The 23,411-nt window shown below is 40.3% G+C and overlaps 1 protein-coding gene across 3 annotated transcripts; it reads right to left on the bottom strand.

Moving 5' to 3' along the window:
• Positions 1–336: 336 nt before the first annotated feature.
• Positions 337–19,824, bottom strand: srpx (sushi-repeat containing protein X-linked). 3 transcript variants are annotated; one of them, XM_006788303.3, is made up of 10 exons: positions 19,702–19,824; positions 12,793–12,849; positions 8,508–8,696; positions 7,349–7,525; positions 6,652–6,778; positions 6,438–6,559; positions 5,383–5,562; positions 3,371–3,504; positions 1,073–1,194; positions 337–982 (listed from the first exon to the last, which is right to left on the bottom strand). In XM_006788303.3, exons 1-10 carry the CDS (start codon positions 19,760–19,762, stop codon positions 799–801), a joined length of 1,353 nt encoding a protein of 450 aa, XP_006788366.1. In that variant the 5' UTR covers positions 19,763–19,824; the 3' UTR covers positions 337–798. The 3 variants fall into 3 exon arrangements, with proteins under 3 accessions (XP_006788366.1, XP_087685694.1, XP_087685693.1); XM_087829568.1 differs by lacking the exon at positions 19,702–19,824 and adding an exon at positions 19,557–19,670; XM_087829567.1 differs by lacking the exon at positions 12,793–12,849.
• Positions 19,825–23,411: the final 3,587 nt, after the last annotated feature.

Here is a 23,411-nt window from a genome sequence, read left to right as displayed (position 1 = left end):
GTGATACTGAACACAAAACGGAGCTGAGGATTGTTTAGACATAAAATTCAAAACAAGAATACATTAAATATTCAAGGTTTTCCTCCGATTACTCAATTAAACATAAGGTTTAAATGTTTTGCAAATCACTGCATTCAATTGGGTTTTTTTTTAAGTTGTGGAAGGAAGTTGTTGTTTTTTTTTGCTTCAAGGACAATTTGTATTTTAGGAAAATATTTAGTACTGACTTATCAAGTTCTCCTGTGAATCATTTGCCCTCTTAACTTTCTCTCTTTACTTGTCCTCGGGCACTTTTGCAGACTGCTTCCTCACACTGACGCACACAGGAGCACATCCTCCGCACTACACATATTTAATCAGTGTTTGCAAATTCAGACACAGATGCACTGCACGTACAGAGTACATCCTTATTGGGAAAGGTGCAACATAAATATTAGGTGAAAGGTCTTCCAGTTTATACAGAAAAAAGACTTCTTTTTTTTTTACAAAGTAGTAAGACAATTATTCTGCTTTGAAAATAATAATAATAACAGAACAAATAAAATACAGACAAGACACAGGAATCAGTATGACTGTAATGCACTGTGTGATTAGCACCATGACTGACATCCAAACCTTTGACACACACACACACAAACAAACACAGACATGCTCGCGCACACAGGATACAGGGCAGATTTGGTTCAGGTAGGAACGTGTGACATGTGGATGGAAACGGGAGATCTGAGTCTTTTCTGCTGTGACGAAGGAGGGAAAGCTCAAAGATGGCTGACAGTCCATGGAAGTGTACTGGGCGTTTTATGACTGGCAGGTCTGGCCCGCCTCCTGCTGTACCAGCATCTCGTCTTTGCGGAGGGGGAAAGTGTCGATGGTGGTGAATAATTCAGCCGCTGTGATCGGAAACGGGTAGCGTTGTTTGTCTATGCCCTGCTTGTCTACCAGCACCATTTGGAAAGACCTTTGAGGAATCCGGAGCAGTAACCTAAGAAACGCATTCAGTTCAATGAGCAGGAGCGAGCAAAAGTCACACGTGCTGAAGTTAACAGAGGTGGGTGTGTTTGCATGTTAGTACCTGAGCTGCAGGGCCAGTCCTGGAGAAAGCAGGTTGTGTCGAATCCGGCCGACTTGTGCCGGGTAAGTCCCGACCAGCTCGATTACTGTCACATGTCTCAAGTCCAGGCCACACTGAGCTTGCTGTTCTCACAGGACACAGACACACAGATCCATCAGTTTTATGTTTTTGATTACGTTCAGCGCCACTCGAAAACAATGCTGTCTCTGTGCATGTGTTTTCCACATGTACGTATGACTACACTGTTTTAGACTGTGACTAATTTGGAGCCAGTCTTGGCTCTGTTTCAAGTTAAGAGCTTGATCTGGAATCTCAAATCCGCAGCACACTAGAAAAAGCAGAACTGGGAGACATCATGTGTCCAACAACTATACACACTGGATTTTTGTTCATAAAGAGAGGGGCAAATTTTAATCCAGTAATTGATATTTTTTGTGTGTGTTAGTGGAAACCTGTGGAAACCCCACTCCTGTCCTTATTGCATGAACAGGAATTCAAACAATCCGGCAGGCTGTTGATGTTGGTCAGCAGGTTAAAGTTAACAAAAATAGACTTAAAACGAGACATTTTTCACACCAATAATTGAAAAGACAATGTGCCTACAGTGCTGTGCAAAAGTCTTGAGCCACCTCTCAGGTCCAACAATTTATCTAAATGTCCGGGCTTCTTGAAGGACTCCCAAAGCTTTTCTTTGGATGTTTTGTGCCTCTTGTTCCGTTTTCTGTCAAGATGATCCCACACTGCTTCGGTAATCTTGAGATCCGGGCTCTGGGGAGGCCGATCCATGTCTAATAATGTGTGTGTGTTTTTTCTGTCCAGGTATGATTTTATTGCATTAGCAGGGTTCACTGCCATGTTGTAAAATGAAGCTATTGGCTATCAGACTCTTTCCAGATGGTACTACATGGTGGATTAAAATCTGAAAGCACTTTTTCTGCATTCCTATTTGTCCTTTCTTCTCTTTGCTCTTTTCTCAGACGGCTCACTTTTCCTGAGCCTGGTTTTGATTAAGTAATATTGTAGATTGTAGAGTCCTTACCTTACAATATAATACTCCATGAGGTGACTGCTGCTGTGAATTGGCACTTTGTAAGTAAAACCTAACTGAATAACTGTTGCAAGCATATTAATAAACAATTTATTGTAATATTGATATTTCGACTCATTCCTTTATATAAACGCGTGAATGCTACAGGATCCCTGCGTACGTGTGTTATAAATCTGTGAATGTACAGGGGGATTTTTGTCAGTGTTTCGAATGATGTTCAGGTGATAGAGATAACTTGTACAGCACTGCAGTTTGCTACTTATTTAGTATTAATATACTAAGGTAAGTATTAGAACAGTGTCTACACGTGTGCTTATCTTGCTACTAAAATGTGAAACTATCTGAGCTAATTATTAGCCCTTTATTTATCCAGGTAAAAGATCTCATTGAGATTAAAATTCTCATTTCCAAGAGACGCCTGACATCATGGCTAATCTGCTATGTTATTATGAAAGCATACAGTTTAGTACATTTACGCTAACTTACAGCTACACTGACACTCTTTTTGCTTTTTAAGCTGTGAAGTTGTGGCACACAACACAGATAGATTTGGACAGACTTCACTGAGCCCTGAGGGGAAAATCTCTCCACAGTTTGCATAAAAACTCGTTTCAAGTTAGATCTGCCTATTCCACACAGCCCAAACTTTCTGACAGTTCCTTTGTCTGCTACTGCAGCAAGATGATTTTTAAAGTGTTTGCAGTGAATAAATAACCATACTGATAGGACAGTTGTGTAATTGTCTAAAATTATCACCATTTTCCCAAATAAGGTGAAAATGAACTGTTTTTTCCTTCACTTTCAAACTAACTGTAGAAATTCCTGATAACCAATCGACAGACTGCAGGACCGATCAGTCATCTTGTTCACAAACTGACACCAGTTTATCTTTCAGCTGATATCCGAGTCACTTTGAAAGGTCAGGCATTTAAAAACAGCTCTGACTTAATGTTGTCTGATGATGTGGGAAAGCATCCACCCCAGAATAGCCTTATCAGAGCCAGTGTCACTATCATTTATTCACTGCCGTGACATTTCGTGTTCATCACCACAACACCCTCTCTCCTATTTATTTGTGTCACCACTTTTACCCACTTAGGTGGCAAATCGGCGAAAAAAAAACCCACAAACACACCGAGGCTGTCTTTGTGTGCATCATCACAGAGGACGCAAGTCGCTCCAGCATTGACTTCCACCCCTCCGTCTCAGTCGACTCACATTCAGCTCATTAACTGAGAGTCGTGCCTCACCTGCAAGTTAGTCATCTGGAAGCGGTAATTATGATTGGCAGCCGTTGGCGCGGAGATAACGAGGAGCCTTCGCTTCTCATAGAACTGGTCCAGCAGCGCAGCAGCCGTACGCACTCCCACGTTGATGTTCATGGCTGTGGCGACATCGAACGGACAATTTAAAGTGATGAGACAAGGCGTGACACACACACTACAAAGAAAAGGGTGCTATTACAACACATTATTTCTGTGAGATGTTTCATCATTGATTGTTTTTGGCTGCTCAGATGATAAAATCAAATTAATGGGTCACGGTCTTTGCTATGACCCTTGTTTTCGATTATAATCCTTACTGTTTAACGGTCCTTTGTGTTTCTGTAGGGTTTTCCTCTTTTTCTGTGCCTCCTATGTTTCCTCTTTCTGCTTCTCATCGTTTGTCTGTGTGTTTGTTTCCGAAAGTCAGTTCCTCCTGTGGCTGTCTCGCCTTTGTTCCTTTCCCTGCCTTCATTATTGTCTTGACTGAGTTCATCCCTGCCTTATCCCTCTCCCTGGTGTGAGCATTTAGTCTGTGTCCTCTGACCCACAGTCCTAACCCTGTTGTTGTCCCATCACCCTCGTGTTTTCACCAGCTGGCTCACTGCTTTCTTTTAGTATCTTTGCGATTGGATTTTATTTTTGTATTGATTCTCGTGCCACAATGCGCATCACTTTTTACATTTGGTAAACAATAAAAGCACTTTTTATATTTATTCTGCGTTCCAGTCTGTCTCTGTAGGTCCAACTTCAGGTCCAATCGATCGGTAAGAGAGGCGAGATATTGTCCTCATTTTGGATTCTCATATAAAACCAGAAAAGGTTACAGGACCTATATGAAAAAAGAAAATGCACCCCAATATCTCTGCATTAAGCAGGATCCCTCTTAGTTTCTGTAGTCAAAAAGTGACCTCCACCTCTGTTTTGATTACATTCAATGGTGAAGAAAGCCACTTACATAAATATCAGGCCATATAATATTTCACAGGACAGAATTTCGATTTTAAAACGTCATATTGGGCTAATAAGTAAGCAGATTTTGTAAATGAATGCAAACTAAATTCTCTCAAGTCCTTGAGCTCTCTATTGAGTAATGTCCGAGGCTCATGGTTTCCTTTTTTCTTTCAGTTTCTGTGATCATTCACCTTTTCAGACTCCAGGATTCCCTCTCACACTGCAATATTTCTACACTTAATTTAATCTTCAGCAATTTCAGCTACTTGTAAAAACTCCCAGCAGGTTACAAGACAACAAAGTGTCTCTCTTACTGACTTGTTGCACAAGCAAGCTTTTTCCTCTGAAGATTTCATCCCAAAAAGCAAAACTAAACAGTGAAAATGAGGCTTTTTGGGAAACTAGATAAAAGCTAGTGGGATATATATTTTTCAATTGCCAATTTAAATTGTATTTTATTATTTTAAGTTGTATCATATCGACAAAAAACTGATCTATCAGAAGTTTGTCTTTGTCTTTAAAGTCACTGTATATTGAACCTTCTCTTTAATGAAGTAGATTCACTGCATTTCAGCCAGATGGGGAAAGAAAACTGCCAGACAAAGTAGCCAAAATGACGGCAAGACACAAAAACATTTTGACAGCCAAACCATATGAAAAACAGACAAACTGAGTAGAAAAAAAACACTTAATGAAAACCACTGCATATGATTCAAATGGTTGGAAATGAAACCTTTATACTCACAAAAACACAAAGAGACATAAAACAGAAACTGGAGAAGATGTGAGCAGTGAGCTGAAAACTACTTGCATGTGTTTTGGTTGTTACTACAGATTTTTTGTCTTTTTCATAAATCCTGGAAGTACACAATGTCTACTTATTATAAATACAGGCTAAGAACATGACACAGTGATGGTAAAAGGAGTTAGAAAGGTCTATATCTATGTTTATCCTTCCATTTCTGAATGACTTAAACTAATACAATGACGATTGTCATGTCTGTACGAGAACAGCTTGTATGGCTTGAACAGCATGCAGTACTTACGTGCACAGGTTGTGTCTGAGCCCGACCAGGTGAGTCCATACTGACACACTCTGGCAGCGCTGCCCCGTAGCTCGGAGCCGCCAGTGCAGGTGAATTCACAGGTGGCTCCGTAGTTGTCTTTGTCACTGTCGCACTTCATGTAACCATTGTCCGGAGGAAAGAGAGGGCCGCAGCGACGCACTGTTCACAAAAGAGACAGTAAGATTCTGGAGAATTAGCTTTTTACAAGCCTGCTTAACTCTTGCCTAATAGATATTTGTCATATTATTCTGTATCATATGTTCAGACTTGGCTTATGCATAAACCGTTGTGCTAAAGGTGAAAAATAAAAGTTGGAGTTGCATTCAGGTAACTGCCACAGTACTGTGCAAAGGTCTTGAGCTGCCCCTACTTTCTATTTTGCTTCCAAGCAGCCAGTCTTGTCATTTTTTTAAAAGGGATCTTTGGAGATTACATTTTCAGAAAAACGAATCATTCAAGCATAAATAAGGTACCTTACTCAAGGAATGAACCAGTGTTTAGTCCCCTCATAATAAATTGTATCTTTAGCCACTTTGATATGACTATTTTAGCACCAACAAGGATTTTAGCAGAACCTCTGGCATCTAAACATGAAAAAAAAATCTGAGGAAACTAGACAAGAAGAAGAAGCAGTCCCAAAAAAATGCTATCTACAGCAGATAGACATTATGGGCATTAAAATTCAAGCAAAGATCTGAAACAGAACCAGAGAGATGGCTGTATGTAGGTGGATATATAGTGTATTTCCATATATTTTTGCACATGTTTATTTTTGCAATAAATCACTGCACTTATTTTGCCTTATACTGCAAGACTTTTGCACACATATTCTGTATGTACCGTACATCTGTTCTGTCTTGGTCTAACACGCATCCTAGCAAATATTGCATTGTATAATGTTAGTCTACCAATTAAATATATTTTTCTATAATCTTTGGAGACTTCTTGGAGACAACCCCCTGAAAGAGTGTGTGACCAAAAACCCTGTTCCAGACAAACGATCAAAATCTTATCCTCTGCTTTTAGAGGCTCACCTCGCACTCTGACAGCAAAGCGGCAGGACCCTTTGTTCCCAGCCCGATCAAACACAGTGTAAGACATTTTATGGAGCCCCTCTGGGAAGTTGGATTTTGAGGGTTTTCCTTTAAGGATAACACTGGGGTGGAAAAAAAACAAAAAACACATTCTCAGTTTTAATCTTTCAACTTACTGTTGGGGGCTTAACAAGGAAGCAGAAAAGCAACTGACTCTGTGAGGATGCCGTCTGCAGTGTCGACACCCTCTGGTGTGTCCCAAGTCACCCTCGCTGTCAGCTTTCCAGGTTCTGCCCACTTATCCTTCACATTTGGACACTTGATTTTTGGAGGATCAATATCTACAGAAAATTTTAAAAAATTAAAAAATTAAAAAAAACTTGCTATCACTGTAACTCTTGCAACATAAAGTTATACGGTGCATCCTCCTAAATCAAATCTAGCATAGATGAAAGACATGCTTGAAGTACACGAAAGACATCTAAAAAATCTTTTAAAGCAACACAAAAAGTAGGATGACTGCGGAGACAAAGATGAATCTTGTGAGGAAAGTGTCCTCACAGATTCAGGTGATGACACTGTCACTGGCTTTAGTTCTGTGCAATGACACTAAGTACAGGTCACAAAGCTGAAAGCCATTTTTAGTTCAGATTGGCGCAAAGAAATGAAACACATTACACACTGGTGACGGTGAAAGTCTGCTGTATGTGTCTCTGAGTATAACACACAGAGTTCTAACTTTGCCAAACACTGTATCAGGACAAATAGTAATAGAGACGCATAAGTGAGAGCTGGAGCTGACGGTGTGCCTCTGACAGCTAATTACTTGTTAGCAGCTTAGAGGCTTCAGTCCTCTTTGGGAGACCAAACTGTACACAAAAGAACAACAACAACAATGCAAACAGTCTTACCAACACAGGTGGGCACTCCTGCACTCCACACCGCGTTGTAGCGGCACGTTGCCGTCTTCTGGCCCTTCAGAGTGAATCCGGGTGAGCAGAAGAACTCACAGCGAGAGTTGAAGTAAGAGCCGTCTGAGCACTTGTAGCCACCATTAATGGGCATATCCAGCTTAGGACAACGGATCTCTGAAAGCAGGATGAGCTCATTGTTAATGTGGTGCTTGCATGAGGGTTCCATTGCAACAGATGCATTTAAATACTTATACACACACACACACACTCATGTCTCAGGAGGTGGCAAAGCCGTCAGCTGCCAGACTCCTCTCCTATGGAACGAGCTCCCAGATCAGACTCAGGATGTAGACACTCTTTCTACAGTTAATGTTTGGTTTGAAACGTTGCTTCTGCTGTAGGTGTTTGATCTACGAACTTCTTTTGAGTCTGGTTCTCCTGGTTAATGTCTTCCTGTTAAAAAAGGGAGTTTTTTCTCCTAACTGTCACTCATAGCATCTTTACCTTACAGCGTTGAGTACACTGAACTTGTGAATTGGACCAGTATAAATTAAACTGAACCAAGTTTGACAGAGTAAGCAAGCAGACGCAGGTGCTGAGGTTTGCCTGCATATGCAAATTCCTGAGGAGACAGGTGGCACACAAAAGTATAAAAAAAAAAAAAATCCAACAAACTACATCCCCTAAAGAAGACTGTGATATGTGGTTCAAAGCATATAATATTTCTATTTCTAGAATCAGGAATGAGCTCTAATCACGCAGGAATCACTTTGACGTGATGCTTTAATGTGCAGCTACAAGCTATCTGGCTGCACTCAGAAACAAAATCTCTCTAGAACAGTCAGTACGGTCTCATTTGCTAAATTTGGGCTGTCCACAAAGCGTGCCTGTGGTCATTATGGATGACGGCTCTGTTAATAAGATTTGAAGGCTTATAGACAGCTTTGATTTCTGCAGTTTGTCTGCTGATTGGCAGCTCTGTGGAAGGTTCTGGCTCCAAACAGCGGCATCTCTGGGTTCCCAGTTTGATGATATCCCACCTCCCTTCATCCATTTTGATAAGTAATCCATGGCTATAATGCGTGTGTTGAATACATGCATACATTTAAACAGTGAGAAACGCAATGTGTGCGCATGTTCAAGTGGACTTTCTCACCTCGGCAGGCGTAGTTAGAGGACCAGTGTTTGCTCGCCATGCACACCACCTCTGAACTCTGAGCTTCATATCCCTGCTTGCAGCGGATTTTACACCGTGTCCCCATCACGTTCCTGTAGTGCTCTCCTCTGGGTGTACGACAGCTCACGTCACCATGTTTAATTTTAATGGGTGCGCACCACGGGGTTCCTAAAAAACAGCAGAACGAGGCACTGACCTTTTCTTCATTGTTTTATCTCATGTCTTTATGGTGTGGCCTTGAGTGACAGACGCTCAGTAACAAGCACTTACCTGTGATCATAGAAGCTTAGAGAGATACTTCCACTGCCAGAGTGAAAGAACAAAAACCCACCCATCGCCTTGAGTACAGGCAGATACAGTGGATTTCTTATTACCTTTTCAGTGACTTCCATTATCCAACAGTCTCATGAGGCAAAGGAGATAGTGTCACTCGAGTAAAAGACTGATAATAATGTGTGTAGAGAGCACTTAAGTTGTTGTGTTTGCGCGTGGTTTCAGAGCGTGAAAGGCACCACACAAATTACAGTCTTTATTAAGAATGCAGCTCTTTTTTATCCTTATCCTTAACTGATTTAGGATTCAAAGTTTATGGTCCCCTGGATCCATTATCATCTTTCCCTGGTTAGGACTGTTCCTGATGCTGATAAGGATGACCAGGGAAAGTTAAAGTCTAGAAAAATGGTGCCTTAATTAAAGGAAGATTTTGACTTTCTTAGAGATCTTAGAGAAGACAGTTAAGAAGTCTATTTCAGGTTTTCATACTGAGATACAGTACTGTGCAAAAGTCTGGAGCCAACTATTATTTCTTTGTATTTTGTTTCAAAAGTAGTCTTGAGCAATTTGTCTTTGAACATTGGCTGCTTTTACACTCATTTTCAGTCCAGTGCTTATACCTGACCATTTCAGATGTATGTTTTTTGTTTGTTTGTTTGTTTGTTTTGTTAAGCCACTTAAGACTGACCTATGAATTATTCAAACATACAAAGGGCACCACAAGCAAGGAATGAACCGGTGCTATGTCTACACATAACAGACAACTTAGCAAAGACCAATTTTTTGTTGCTTTAGGCACTTTGTTAATAGCAGCATGTCATAAAAACACATAATTTGTTTCCATTTCTTTGGTTGAATTGATAAAAATGCCAAAGATAGCACATCTTGACAGGCATAAAATAGTAATTTTGTCCCAAGAACGTGACTCGCAAAGAGCTATTAGCTGAAAACTTGGCATATTTCTAGGCACTGTGTGCAGTGTGTCCTTAAAGAAAGTAAGGACCCAGTGCACATGGTGTGAAGTGAAGGGGAAAAAAGGAAGTGGCAAAACAATCTACAGCAGATGAACTGTATCTGAAAGTCATGTCCTGAAGAACTAGGAGAAAATACAGCAAAAACCTGTGGGAAAAACATCAGGTAAGTGAGTGGTGACTGGTCCTTTGGGCCAAAGTTGAATCATCATCAAAATGTACAGTGGAGGTCAGGAGAGAGATGTCTTTGATGTCTACATCTGTAAAACTATGGCGTTATTTTTGTGCCACTATTCTGAGCGCACGTAAAAAAAACATTGCAGGTGCAAGTGTTGCATTTTGAGGAGAAATTTATTTTGAGCGAAGAAAAGCTAAATTTGAGTGAACAAAATTCATTGCTGCGTGCAAAACAATGTATTTCAGTGTTTGCTATTATCCACACACACACAATAGCAGTTGTCGCTCAGTTTTTGCACTTGTGCTCCCTCGCAATGTGTTGCTCGCGCTCTCAGCATTTCTGCCCGTGCGCGCTCAACTCTTTCTCTCTACACCGTTATATTTGTGCCACAAAACCAGCCAATCACAGACTTGGATGCAAAAAATATCTGATTGGCTGTTTTGGTCTCCAATCAGCTCAAAATGACGAAATGCAATATCCCAGAATCCCTTTAGTCCAAAACTCAAACGAGGCAGTGGCGGAGGAACACAGAGTGGCGGAGTTTTAAATATTACTCTGTCTGGGTCACAAAATAAACTTTTAAGATATTTTCATGCGAGAATGGTGCTGTGTAAACTTCAAATATTTGCTCGATTTATCAAGACATCACATATTTGCATAAGTGCTCTAACGTTTTCGGAGATGCCTGTTACCCACCATCTAGCATTTTTTTACATGCGCTCAGAATAGTGGCACAAAAATAACGCCATAAAAAACACGGTGTTGGCTCTGTCGTGGTTTGAAGCGGCGTTTTGTCAGTCGTGTTGGAGATCGTGTCTGTCTTATTTATCAGTCATGTATTGGCCTCCCCAATACATGACTGGACCTCAACGGCAGTGTGGGATTATCTAGACTGAAAACAGAACAAACGGCAGCCAACATCCAAATAAGAGCTTTGAATGTCCTTCAAGAAGAAAGCATATCTAAGTGATTTCAGGCTGTGTTGAAGAATAAAGGTGGTCGTACCAAATATCGATTTTTAAACTTGTTTGAATTGTACAAACTCGGTTTTTACCTCATATATTTTCCATGTATGTTTGCATATGTTTCAATCATTCATTATATCCATTTTTCTAGCAAAGTATCAGGAATTGAGGAATTACTACTACAAGACCTTTTGCACAGTACTGCACTTTCAGTGACTCCGCATAAGCTAAACTCTGCAGACTGAATTCAGTGTTCACTTCTGATAGATTTGTTTATTAAAGAGACTGAATCAATCTTCTAATCTTCTCAACAAACTTAAAGTAAGAAAGAATTTCTTTCTTTAAAAAAAATCAAACTATTCCTTTGAGATCTTTGCTTGAAATTGCACATTTCAACTCGCTTCCTCACAGAGTGGATAGCTGCCCATCTCTGTGATGCCTGTGTAAAAGTTCTTGAATGTTGCCAAATTTAAGGGGCCACAAGGTTCTTATTCCAATACAGGAAAATCAAAATCTGCAGTTTATTTCCTGCTGGCTCTAGTTGAACATTGAGCCTACAGACCACCACAAACACACAGAGGAGAATACACACAAGCTCAGGCTTACTTCCAGGTGGAGACAAAATGAGTTTTCATTACACAGCAAACCACCCTTGCTCCTTCTCTCTGTGCTGGTGTGTGTGTTGGCAAAATTTCCACAGCCAACGAGTAAGAGAAAATATTATATCTGAGCTTTTACACAAGAGGAGAGTGCGGTTTGGCCGGGATGATAATGTTCCGTGTCTAACTGACCCTAGATTTAAAATGGGAAGCTACTTTGACGTAACAGTGTCAGTTTACAAAACTGGCTGAATGAGCTGGTGTTGAATTAATGGTTCTTTGGAGGAACTGAAATGAGTTCAACTATTTTTGTTCAAGCTAAACAATTTTTTAGCATTTTATCTAAAATTTTATCCTGTGAAATTCTTGCCTCAATTTAAACTTGGGTGTGTACACTCTCTGACCACTTCATTAGGTACACATTGCTGTGTATTCGGCCTTCAGAATTACTTTAATTCTTCATGGCAGAGATTCAACAAGGTGCTGGAGACATTCCTCAGAGATTTTGGTCCATATTGACATGATAGCATCACACATGCATGACGAGAATCTCCCATTCTACCACATCCCAAAGCTGCTCTTTTGGTTTGAGATCTAGTGATTGTGGAGGACATTTGAGTAGTAGTTACGCCACCAACAGTAGCATGAACCACTGATACATTACAGGATGGATCCATGCTTCCGTGTGGCTTACACCATCTGAATGTCACAACAGAAATTGAGACTCATCAGACCAGGCAACATTTTTTCAATCCACTTCCTGTTATCTGAGAGGAATGGCACCTAGCGTGGTCTTCTGCTGTTGTAGCCCAGCTGCTCTTATGCATGCCTTATTTATAATGAGTGGTTTCCATTTTTGCCAAGGGAACTGAATATTTTCTCTTTTTTTCAATCATTCTCTGTAAACCCTAGAGATGGTTGTCTAGAGAAAATCCCAGTAGATCATCAGTTTCTGAAATCTGCAACAATACCCAACAACCACGCTACATTTAAAGTCACTTAAATCCCTTTTCTTCCCCATTCAGATGCTCAGTTTGAACATCAGGGGGTCATGTTGACCATGTTTAGATTCACTGAGTTCCACTCATATGATTGCATTATTGGGCAGTTGAATAGGTGTATCTAACAAAGTGGCTGGTGAGTGTACTTTCTTAACTATGGTGCATTAATTTTCTACTTCTAATCTAAAAACTTATTGAATTGAAATGCGAGTTAAGTTTAAACTGATCCTGTATGCCTGCGTGCATGCTGTGGCATTGACAAACCAAGTGTCGTTACCTCTATAGGTATGAGAATACCAGTCCTCGTCGTCTCCGTAGGCGTACCGTCCTGACCCTGGGGGTAAAAGAAAGCAAGAAAAAAGCAACTAATACAATGAAGAGCTACGTTCATGTTAGGCAATGTTTGAAAGCTTTGTCCTGGGCTGACCTGCAGGGCTTTTATCCGCCCTGCAAAACAGCACCAAGAACAGCCTAAAAGTATTGCTCAACTTCATCTAATCCAGATACCACGGGTGGGAGTAATCAGAATCCACTGGACAGAACACATGCAAGAAGAATAAGTAAGTCCCAAAAGATCTCTGTTTTCCAGTTGGCTTGGAAAAACGAATCTTTTTAACACAGGGATACACTCTGTGATCCTCATTTGAAACGTTTTGCTACAAAACAGCTCCAAAACATATACCCACCATAGCCGTCCATATTGTGTCATCTTTAGCAGTGACACATTACTGAGAAAACATGAAAAAACGCTGAAATGTGACACATCATTGAGAGGCACTCACAGCCAATCTGTGAGGAGCCAGGGGGATTCATCTAGGAAAGAGGATGAAGGGATAGGTAAGATAGAGCAGGCCTGGAGCTAATAAAGCTGAGAGGAAATGAGTAAGGATGGGGTTAAAGAAGCAGGAATAAAACTGGCTCAGAGATGTTATGAAGCCCGGCGTGAATGTGTTCTCTGTTCAGGGTCCACAAAGGAGTGTTCAGACCACCTTCAGCATATCGGCCACATGTCAGTCAATGAGCCCAAGATAAAAATCACCAGTAGCTACCACTCCTTCTTCCTCAGCGTGGTTTTTCTGTCAGTCTAAAAAATGCTGTCTGGGCAAAAATGCTGCAAGTCATATAGCACACAGTTACACACATGCACACACACACAACAAGCTTTGAGGTTTCAGCATTCAGATCACACAGCATCGACTGCACAGAGCAAACCCACATACTGAGTGAGTCAGATTTAGCTGTCTAATGGGAAAACTTAAGTGTCTGCTTCTTAATGGGGCGAGGGAGGGAGGAAAGAAAGTTATGGAAAACTAATTACAGGTGTGTCTGTGTGTGTGTGTTTCAGCATTATAGTGAACACTAGTTAGAACCACATGCACCGTCAAAGTTATCAGCTCTGAAGGAATTTGCAGCAACTGCAAACAAACAGGATGTGATCATTTACACTGTGATGCAACTGGCAGTCATAACCCTATTTTTGTGCTTTTTATGGGTAGACTTAAAGATTTACGTTCATTTATGGAGAATTTGAAGAACTTGTGCATTTGTTAACTTTATCTTGCTGTTTACTAGATTACTAGTTCAGTTTGCAAGACATGCAAAAAACATGTTTTTACGACTATCAGTTAAAATTAAATTGCTGTGAATCAAAAGGTAGGAAAAGCAGTGCATTTGACACCGTTGCTAGAGCTGTGTTTACAAAAAGAAATAAAAATCATCACTGGATCCTTTTTCACTTTTACTGTGGAGTAATGTAACAAGATGTAGCAGTTACAGTGAGAAATTGCTTGCACTTTGCATAACAAGAAATCTGCTAATTAAATATTGAGAAAAAAGCAATTATTCACAGACTTATTAAAACGGGTTGTTTTTTCACCAGTTATTAGAAAAGTAGCTGCCTAAGGGGTGCCAGGAGAAAGCCTCTTCTCTAAAAAGAACATGGCAGCACAGCTTAGTTTTGTAAAGTTGCGCAAAGAAAAAGACTTCTGGAACAGTGTCAGCTGGACAGTTAAGACCAAAGTTAAGATGTTTGGCCTTAATCCACTGAGCCACATTTAGTGGATCCATCCACGCGTTTGTGTTGTTTATGCCAAACTCTGAGCCGAGTGATTCCCTTTGGGTTTCCTAACACACATAAACAGGCTTTAATACAATAATCTTACTCATCTTTAACACCTTTTTTAAAAATTGAGTTCCCATTCCTTCTGCAGTTTTAACATTAGTGAGCTAATTTATTAAGTCACCCATTATTTTCCCGAGCTTTACTTCATTTAATCCATTTTGTTCTAAATTGTGTTTTTTGGTAACTGCAGTGTGAGAGTTTCAAAGCTTGTGACATAAATAAAGTGTATTCTATCTTATTCTATAAAAATGTGATCACTGTTTTACAGCCACTCGTTTTTCACTGGCTGCATGTTATCAGAATGGGTCAGTGTGTATGACATGATAACTGAAGTTGTTGTAATAGCACAGTTTGCCTTACTAAAACCACAGACAATATACAAGATAGATGTAGCTTCATAGTCGGAAAAGTGAAGCCAAGAAGTGCCTTAAATATGCATTCTTTATGTGGCCACCAGGGGGCAGTGCTTGTGGCTGCAAAAATGCTCCCTGTCCTATTGAACTGTGTGGGAAAACAGGCCTCTGCCCTGATCGCTATACACACTTTTCTGCTGAGTTTATGGACCCAGTTGCTAATTTTGGTTCATACTGAATTAAAAAATTAAGTCTCCTTTGTAAATCTTGGTCATTCTATATTTCAGAAATGAGGATAATCTTGGGTGTGTTCATTGGCTAATGATATGTGATTGGCAAGGTGTTAGCAAGTGAGCATGCAGTTTCACAGTCATCCCGCCTCTGGACACAGGAGGGTAATGAGACACAGGTGAAACCAATAAGGACACAAGTGAAAGGAAAGCTAAAGACAAATGTGTATCTGAACTTTACAGGAAATACCAGGAAAGGCTGGGAAACTTAAAACAAATGGATAAAATAACCTAAATAACTAAGAGAATGAAAATAAGTTAAAAGCTCCACAATTATTCAAAAACAACTAACAAATCATAAAAACAATGAGACCATGACAAGTCATGCACATCACTACTTTTCATAAGCTTAAGGTAAAAAAAAACAACATTTGCCTCACTGTGCAACTTATAACTCCTTATCATTCACAACTAAAACAGCCATCATGTGTAAAAAAGATCAATAAAACAAACAGAAATGCTCCTCTCAGTATAAAAAACCGCTTTATGTAACACTTTTGTAGCTTGGTGTTACCCAAGAGTGTGTTATGGTGTTTCTCATTCACTCATTCAGAAACACTCACACACCAAGGTGGTCACCTGCCACCAGGAGCAACCTTGGTTTAGGAACAGCCTCAGTCTAAGGACACCTCACCAAAAGCTGCGTCTTTCAGCTATATTAGCTAAAAGAATAATAATTTTCTTTAAAATGGGATTAGATACAAAATCCATGATGAATGATAATCTCACCACCAGGAGAGATACAACAGCCATAAATCTTAGTCGAGCCAATCAATAGCCTCTCCCCAAACTCAATTATTAATCTCTGTATATTTAAATAAGATGAAACGCTGTTGTGCCACACTGGCCTGCAGGGAACAAATAGTTAACCCTTCCCACTCTCTAAAAATGCTTAGCACACATGTAACTTATTCATCCACTTTGTTTACACGCTGCAGAAACCAATTTGGGTCTTGGCTCTGTAATAAACAAAAGCAACTAAACAAGAGCATTGGAGTTCAGATATTCAACTTCAAAGAACAAATAACTTTTTCTTATATTGTTTACTTTTCGAGTAGACTTTTTTTTTTTTCTACAAGCAGCCATGAAGGACGGAGGGCACACAAGGATGCTCAGAGCAGCGTGAACTCTCCCATCACTGATGTCTCCATCTGCAGCTCTCAACAGCTGCTGATACCTTTCTCACCCATAGGTGGGACAGATTTGATTGGATCACAGCGGCTACGCAGCTGGAATAAATGGACTGGGTCTGGTTTGTGCTTGTTGATGAGAGAGCTCCACATTCAAAGGATTTCAAAACAGGGATTGAGCGATCTGAGACTTTCCTTCATTTATATTTAACGAATCTGTCAACGCGATGAGGAGGGGATCGGCAGCCAGCATCATCTTCCTGTCCATCTCTCTTACTTCAAAGGAGTTCTCAGTGTTAACAGTGCAGGAATGGCAGGAGCTTGCCTTCCTGAGAAACCTCTGGGAGTGAATATGCTTTAAATTACAGAGCCTGATTCTCCAATTAGCTGTTCTCTGCAGGCCTGTAATACAAACCGTCATTATGTGGAAGAAGCTCTTTTCCGGTAAATGTGGCTGCAGGCTACCGGAGGGGAAGAATAATAAATAAAATGCGCTGTCATTTCTGTAGAACTCAATTCAAAACGCCACGATTACAAACTTACATAATTCCCTTTTTTCTGCACTAATGACTTGTGTCTCACTTACACTCACATGTCTGCTTTGCTTTTCTCATTACATCAGCAGTTTCTGACCCTGAGGAGCAAACTGCTCAGGGTTTCATCAACATCACCTTACATAGAGGTACAGTGTTACACCCTACAACCCACCACAGCGAGTGAAAACCTATTAAGGAAAGTAAACTCGCCTAAGTGCTCTCAACTGATGACGCCTTGATGCATCTGGTTTGTGTGTCTCGTGTAAAATCAAATACTTATATCCAGTAAAACCTCTGTAATTACTAGCCAAGCAGGATGAAGCACTTCATCACCTGAGAGATACAAAATAACTAGAAGCTGTTGGCAGCTGAGGTGTTTGACTCATTCAGTTAGTGTTCACCAGGTTCACTGCTAGAAACCAATCATTTCACACCGGATCTTTATTTAGCATCTGTTTGTCCATTCCTAAAGCGGAGACAATCAATATTTCTGCATCAACAATGGGTCGGATGGACCCCAGGAAGGATAGTGAACTCTAAGGGGGGATGTGGGGAACACTGCAGTTTCTCCTGTTTTAGTGTTTCAGTTCACTCAACACTTTCAGAGGAAGGCAACGATTTTTAGAGAAACATTTGATCAGCACCACACAGACACATGCCATTCAAATGGATGTATGCATCATGTATCTTCAGGATTCACAGTCCAAAATAATCTGCATTTATCTTAAAGTGACCATTGTTGCAGCCCTTCATTTCATCCACTCACTCAGACAAGCTGTTGTCCCTCATAAACAGCAGAGCGATAGACCCATACACCAATATCCAGTGATTTAAAAATATAACAGAGTGATATTCAGACACACGAAACAGATTTCTCTAAAATTTCTCAAACGTGTTTCTCTCGTCACTTCTTTACTCTTGATTTTAAGTTATTGGTTATTATAAATGCTGATACCATTATACCGACAAACAGCTAATAGCTCATATATCAGCCCAGCCAGTATTGCTCGGACTCTAATAACCACCAGGCTTGGATATCAGTTTAGTGGGAGAACACTTCACCTTAGCGACTGGAGGTAGCCAAGGGCCCGTCTCACACTGCTTATTAACTTATAGATTGAACTTATTGAGTTCACTCTATTAATCCTTACAAATATGGTTTTAGTACATCATGGCCACAAGTGAATAATGAAGACTTCATTGAACATTTTGTAAATCCTCCTGCTGCTTTCTCTTTGAGCCACATGCAAACGCCTCTAATAACACTTCAGTCTATCCTTCACCAAGGTCAATATCCCTGTATTGCAATGAAGAACGTGAACCAGATCCACCCTCAACTCAAATATTGTGGATCCAGGGTGATAAATTTAAGAAAATTCTAAAAAGCTCTAACACTGACTGAGGAATTACTAGAGAGTTCTTGGTCTGGTCCTTGTGCATTGCTTTGTAATTATGCAGGTTGCTTTCAAGCAGACTTCCTCGATGATGGTACTTGCTGGCATTTCCTCAAACTACTCCCTTCATGAGGTGTATGACCCACATCAGTAAAACATACCCTCATGGAAAATGTGATCTGGCTGTGATTGAGTGACTACATGGCCCTATTACGAGTAACACCCCCCGCCCCACAAAAAAAAAAAAGAGCCCGAAAGGAGCAAAAGCAACTGCACATCTCTAGATTTGACTCTGGTGCACTGCCACACAACCCTGGCCATGCCTAACTAATAAAAGGCTTACTAACCAAAAGAACAAACACAAACAGAGCCCAGTAAAATAAACTCCTCATAATAGATGCAGGCGCATACACAAGAACAGTCCTGACTGTCGACTCAATGAGCAGTTTTTAGTGTGTCAGTATGAATCTGCTCCACAGCTTGTGTTCATGTTTCAGCCTGTATGATCATACAGCAGCGGTGAGCCACTCTCAAACCATCTACAGGCACACAGCCACTGCAACTGACTGCACAAGCTGGGACACACACACACACACACACACACATACACAACACTTCATCCAGACTTATGCTTTCAGTCATTTCAGCTTCTCGCTGGAGGCTACAGGCTTTATGTTTCTTACACTGGATCTTGCACATCAACGGTGATTATTTGCATTATGGAGTGACTGCTGTGTTGCACAACATCTTGTTTCATTCATCCAAAGAAAAGCAGTAAACTCTTTGGAACTATATGTATTTGGAATTCAACATTAGAACAGAAACTCTTTAGTGTTAAGTAGTGTAAATAATTCCAAATACCCGAAGCCAAAATATGTGAAGGCCCTTTGTTCATTTTAATTCAAAGCTCTTAGCTATTGGGGTCTTTTCAGCCTCTTTGCGCGGTATCAAAGATTAAGAGGTGGAGGCATGAAGAAGCGAAAATTAAACTTTGAGTGCAGATCAGCTGCGGGCCTGTGATTAGCGCCACCGACCGAGCTGTGCGCACAGAAACGTCCCCCACATGCACACTGCACTCCCCCCGCTCTCCACCCCCTCCACGTAAACACAGCCGCGGTTCACCAAACACCAGCAGCGGGGGGGGGACGAGAAACCTCAAACTCAGTTCAACTTACAGTCATCTCTAAGCCCAAAGCGCATAATTTACCAAACTTACCCTTCCGCCAAGCCACTGGCACCCCCAGAGTCTGTCCATGTGGACTCTCTCTCAAGATAAGCTGCTCTACCATTTGATATTTCTTCTTTTCAGTACGGTTAAAAACGTCCGGGAGATGAATGAGAGGCTGTAAGTTGCTGTTTACCTTCATACCCGGAGCAGAAGCAGAGCTGGACAAACAGGAGCAGCAGCGGCCACATGTCCATGTCGGGACGCGGGACGGACGTTCCTCAACATGTGAAGGGGAGCCTGCAGGAAAGCTTCAGTGCATTCCTTCTTTCTAAAGGCCCGCCTCTTGCTCCAGAAACAAGGGAGGATTCTCTTCACACAGCCTGGCCCGACCACCGGCATGAGGGAGCCAGACAGGGAGGACAGTGCCAGGCTCAAGGCTAAACTGTGACCCAAGTGCATCAAATCAGCCCATTTTATTTTTATTCCTTTAACTTGTTTATTTACTGATATACTTTGTGTATTTTGCTCAAGTGACTACTGTGCATATATTTATTTTATCTATCTTTAAAATACACGAAAAACTATCAGTTGTATAGATAGCTAAGTTTATCTGGTCCCTTGAGGACATTTGATTGGAGCATTTTCCCTACACCAACATGGATACAACACATGCACATTTCATTGTACCAGCTTGGTAGCAAGTGTGTTGCTCATATTTAGGTGATGGCTTGAGGAGCAAAATAAAGTTATAAAGTGGTGGATAGGTTTTATTTTGAGACTGTAGGAAGCCCGACACAATGTATAAGTTACAATATTTTGGTTTACCTGCATCATCTGTCATCATGCATCTGCATCTGTCATCATGTTTGCCTCTCCACGTTTTGGTGCCCCTTGTAAGGTGTGAGGATTGGTCCAGATACCGATGGTATTGGATCAACACTAGCACGATACCTGATTTTGATCCTCCAAGTTCAGTATGAATTAATATATATTATTTTACTTATTTATTTTTTAAATAGTTTTATAGCACATCTGCAACCCAGGTCTCTACAAAAAAAGAAAGCATACTAAAATTTGCAGCATCCCACCCCACCACTTTATTGGTGAAATAAAATTTAATGTCACCCCTGCACATTTCACACTTTTACAGCTCCGCTGCATCTCAGAAAAGTAAGTAAATGAGTACAGTTTTGTGCTATGTGCTATGCAGCACATTTCAAGACAAATATCACAAAGTGCTTCACAACAAAATACTAAAAACATGGAGTCCAAAAAAGTTACCTGCAAGCAACATTTTCAGCTCCTTTTTAAAAGAGACCACAGAACTCGGCTCAGTGGGAGGGAGTTTCAGAGTGTGTTGCAATAGCACTTTGTACAGAGTTTCAACATCTTTAACAGATTTTAGATTTCAGCCTAGTTTAAAATCAGATGGACACTTTTCAAAAGTCACAAGTATCAGCCAGTTGTACAACCAGTTTGTAATTTCAGTGAATCTTTTTAAAGTTTTTCCAGAAAAAAATCATAAATCTTCAGAAAACTCAGAGCCTTTCTTCCCTTTTTTTAGCAAGTTGATTTAAAATGAAGATAAAAGTAGCCTCGCAGCAGTGTTTTTCACATACATCATCAAACAAGCTTTTATTAGAGTGTGAGTTCTTTAATCTATCACATTTAATGTGAGAAATGGAAGGGGGCTTTTATCCACACTTGGGTATATTTAATTTTATTTTACAAACATGTCCAAACTTCAAAATAATGAGGTCAGTAATCTCTGTGAGCCAAGAATTCAGGCTTCAGACTGGCCAAACGCATTTTTTTTTTTCACTTTTAACTCTGTGTGACGTCAGTGAGAGCAGATATCCCTAATATGGTCATCTCAAGCATACCCGCCTGACTGTGAGCACACTATCCCCACCTACCTGCTGTTTGCAAGGGGTAACCAATCAGAAGCAACTTGCCTTAAAGAGAGAAGGAAATAAGCTAAAATAGCTTCTTTAAGACAGTGGATGGTAGTAGTATTAGACATAAAATGATCATTTTGAGCTGTGAATCACAGAGCAACCTTAGAGTCCAAGAATTAAAAAATAAATAAATAAATCAGAGATATGGCACTTTATTTTGTCCTGTCTCCTTCTGCTCTCTTTTCTTTCCCCTCCTCTTACCACCAACCAATCGCAGCAGATGGCTGCCCCTCCCTGAGCTTGGTTCTTTATGAGGTTTCTTCCTGTTAAAAAGGAATTTTTCCTTCCCACTGTTGCTATGTGTTTGAGTCGTGTGATTGTTAGGGGTTCTTTCTAATATTGTAGGATTTATCTTATAAAGCACTTTTAGGGAAATGTTGTTGTAATTTAGTCCAATATAAGTAAAACTGAATTGAATTATTAGGTGCTATTAAGCCTCCGAATGCCTTTTCAATCACTGATCTAAAACTGCAAGTAGAAAATATTTATGGTTAACTTACAGAGTGAACCACTGAATAGTATTTTATAAACTTAGATATAACTGGAGCCACAAAGCTTTTGTACTTATGACTCTGCAAACACATCATTTTAAAAGTCTACAATCAAGAGTTCATGAATGTAAATACAGAAGATTTTACAACAAGGTGCAGACAGCTGGTTACGCTAATGAATATGGGGCTAGATTAGACTTTGGCAGCAAGCATTTAAAGGAGCCTGCACAGTTCTGATGAACTTGTACCAGAATGATGAGCAGAGACAAGTATGGAGGAGGAGAGAGACTGCTCATCATCCAAAGCATCTGTCAAACACAGTGGAGGCAGTGTTATCGCATGGCTCCAAAGGCAACCCAGGAGTTTCTCAAGGCAAAGCAGAAAAGCAAGGAAGGTCAAGCAGAACATCTCAGTGGATTCTAGACTTCAACTATTAAGAACAATGTGCATCATCCAAACACTTAACGAACCTAAATGTGACAGATATAAAATTACGCACGCACATACCGCACTGCCAACACTTTTATTTATGATCTTGTTTGCATGTAGAATAGTATAATATTTGGTATTCTTAGTTTAGCAAAGGCAGGACTTTTGATTTTTGTTTGTTTGCTTTAAGTTTATGTTCAAAGCATTGCATGTTTCACCAGAATATAAAATAAATCAGTAAAAGTAAAGGTAAAGTAAAATAAACATTAAAAGGTTGTAGTTAGTAAACCGTTACAAATTTTGTCTGAACTTCTGTATATTTTTCTAAAGTTGAGTGTTAATGAAATCATTTATGATTGTAAACGAGTATTGATGTGTATTGTTGTGGCTGTTTTCTCTGCTGTGTTCCCTTTTGGAAGCTGAAATGTTCCCCCGCAGAGAGCGCTTGTTTCTTTCTCATCCCCTTAATGAGTCACATCCATTCTGTCATAACAGCTGAAAATAATATCACATAAACAATGGCTGCTTACAGCAACACAGCTCAGCACTTAGTAATGTTAGCCGTTCATTGTGTTTGTGTTTCACAAGTCAAAATGTCTGCTGTGAACCAGCTCTGTTTACCTGATAGGGTTTAAATTATATTAACCTTTATGCTGAGCCGCTCTGCTCTTTCATCACCACTGGAGAGCTGCAGAAACAGTGCAACATGGAAACTTGGGCACAAGTTTGCTCCCTGTTTCAGTTTCCTAATGATGAACATTTTATAAGAAGTCGAGCTGAATCCAAGTTGTTTCCTAGCAACAATACTCTGACGAGATGTTCTATAGTAACCATCATGATCTGTCTTTAGTGTTTGGTCTCCTATAGCTGAAACAGAAGCTGTTTTTGTAGTATGTTTTTTGCAAGATCTGACTTGACGTTTACTTGACAGTCTTCTAGAGCTGATGATTACTCTGTTTCATAACACGTGTACATGCACGCACTGCAGAAAAGCTGAGAGAGTACAGAGCTCCTGCAGGACTAAT

Source organism: Neolamprologus brichardi, chromosome 16 (assembly GCF_056152115.1).
Source record: "Neolamprologus brichardi isolate AB-2024 chromosome 16, ASM5615211v1, whole genome shotgun sequence".
In the NCBI taxonomy this organism is placed as follows: Eukaryota; Metazoa; Chordata; class Actinopteri; order Cichliformes; family Cichlidae; genus Neolamprologus; species Neolamprologus brichardi.
Note: the sequence above shows the minus strand (reverse complement) of the source record. Positions and strands in the feature narration are given on the sequence as shown.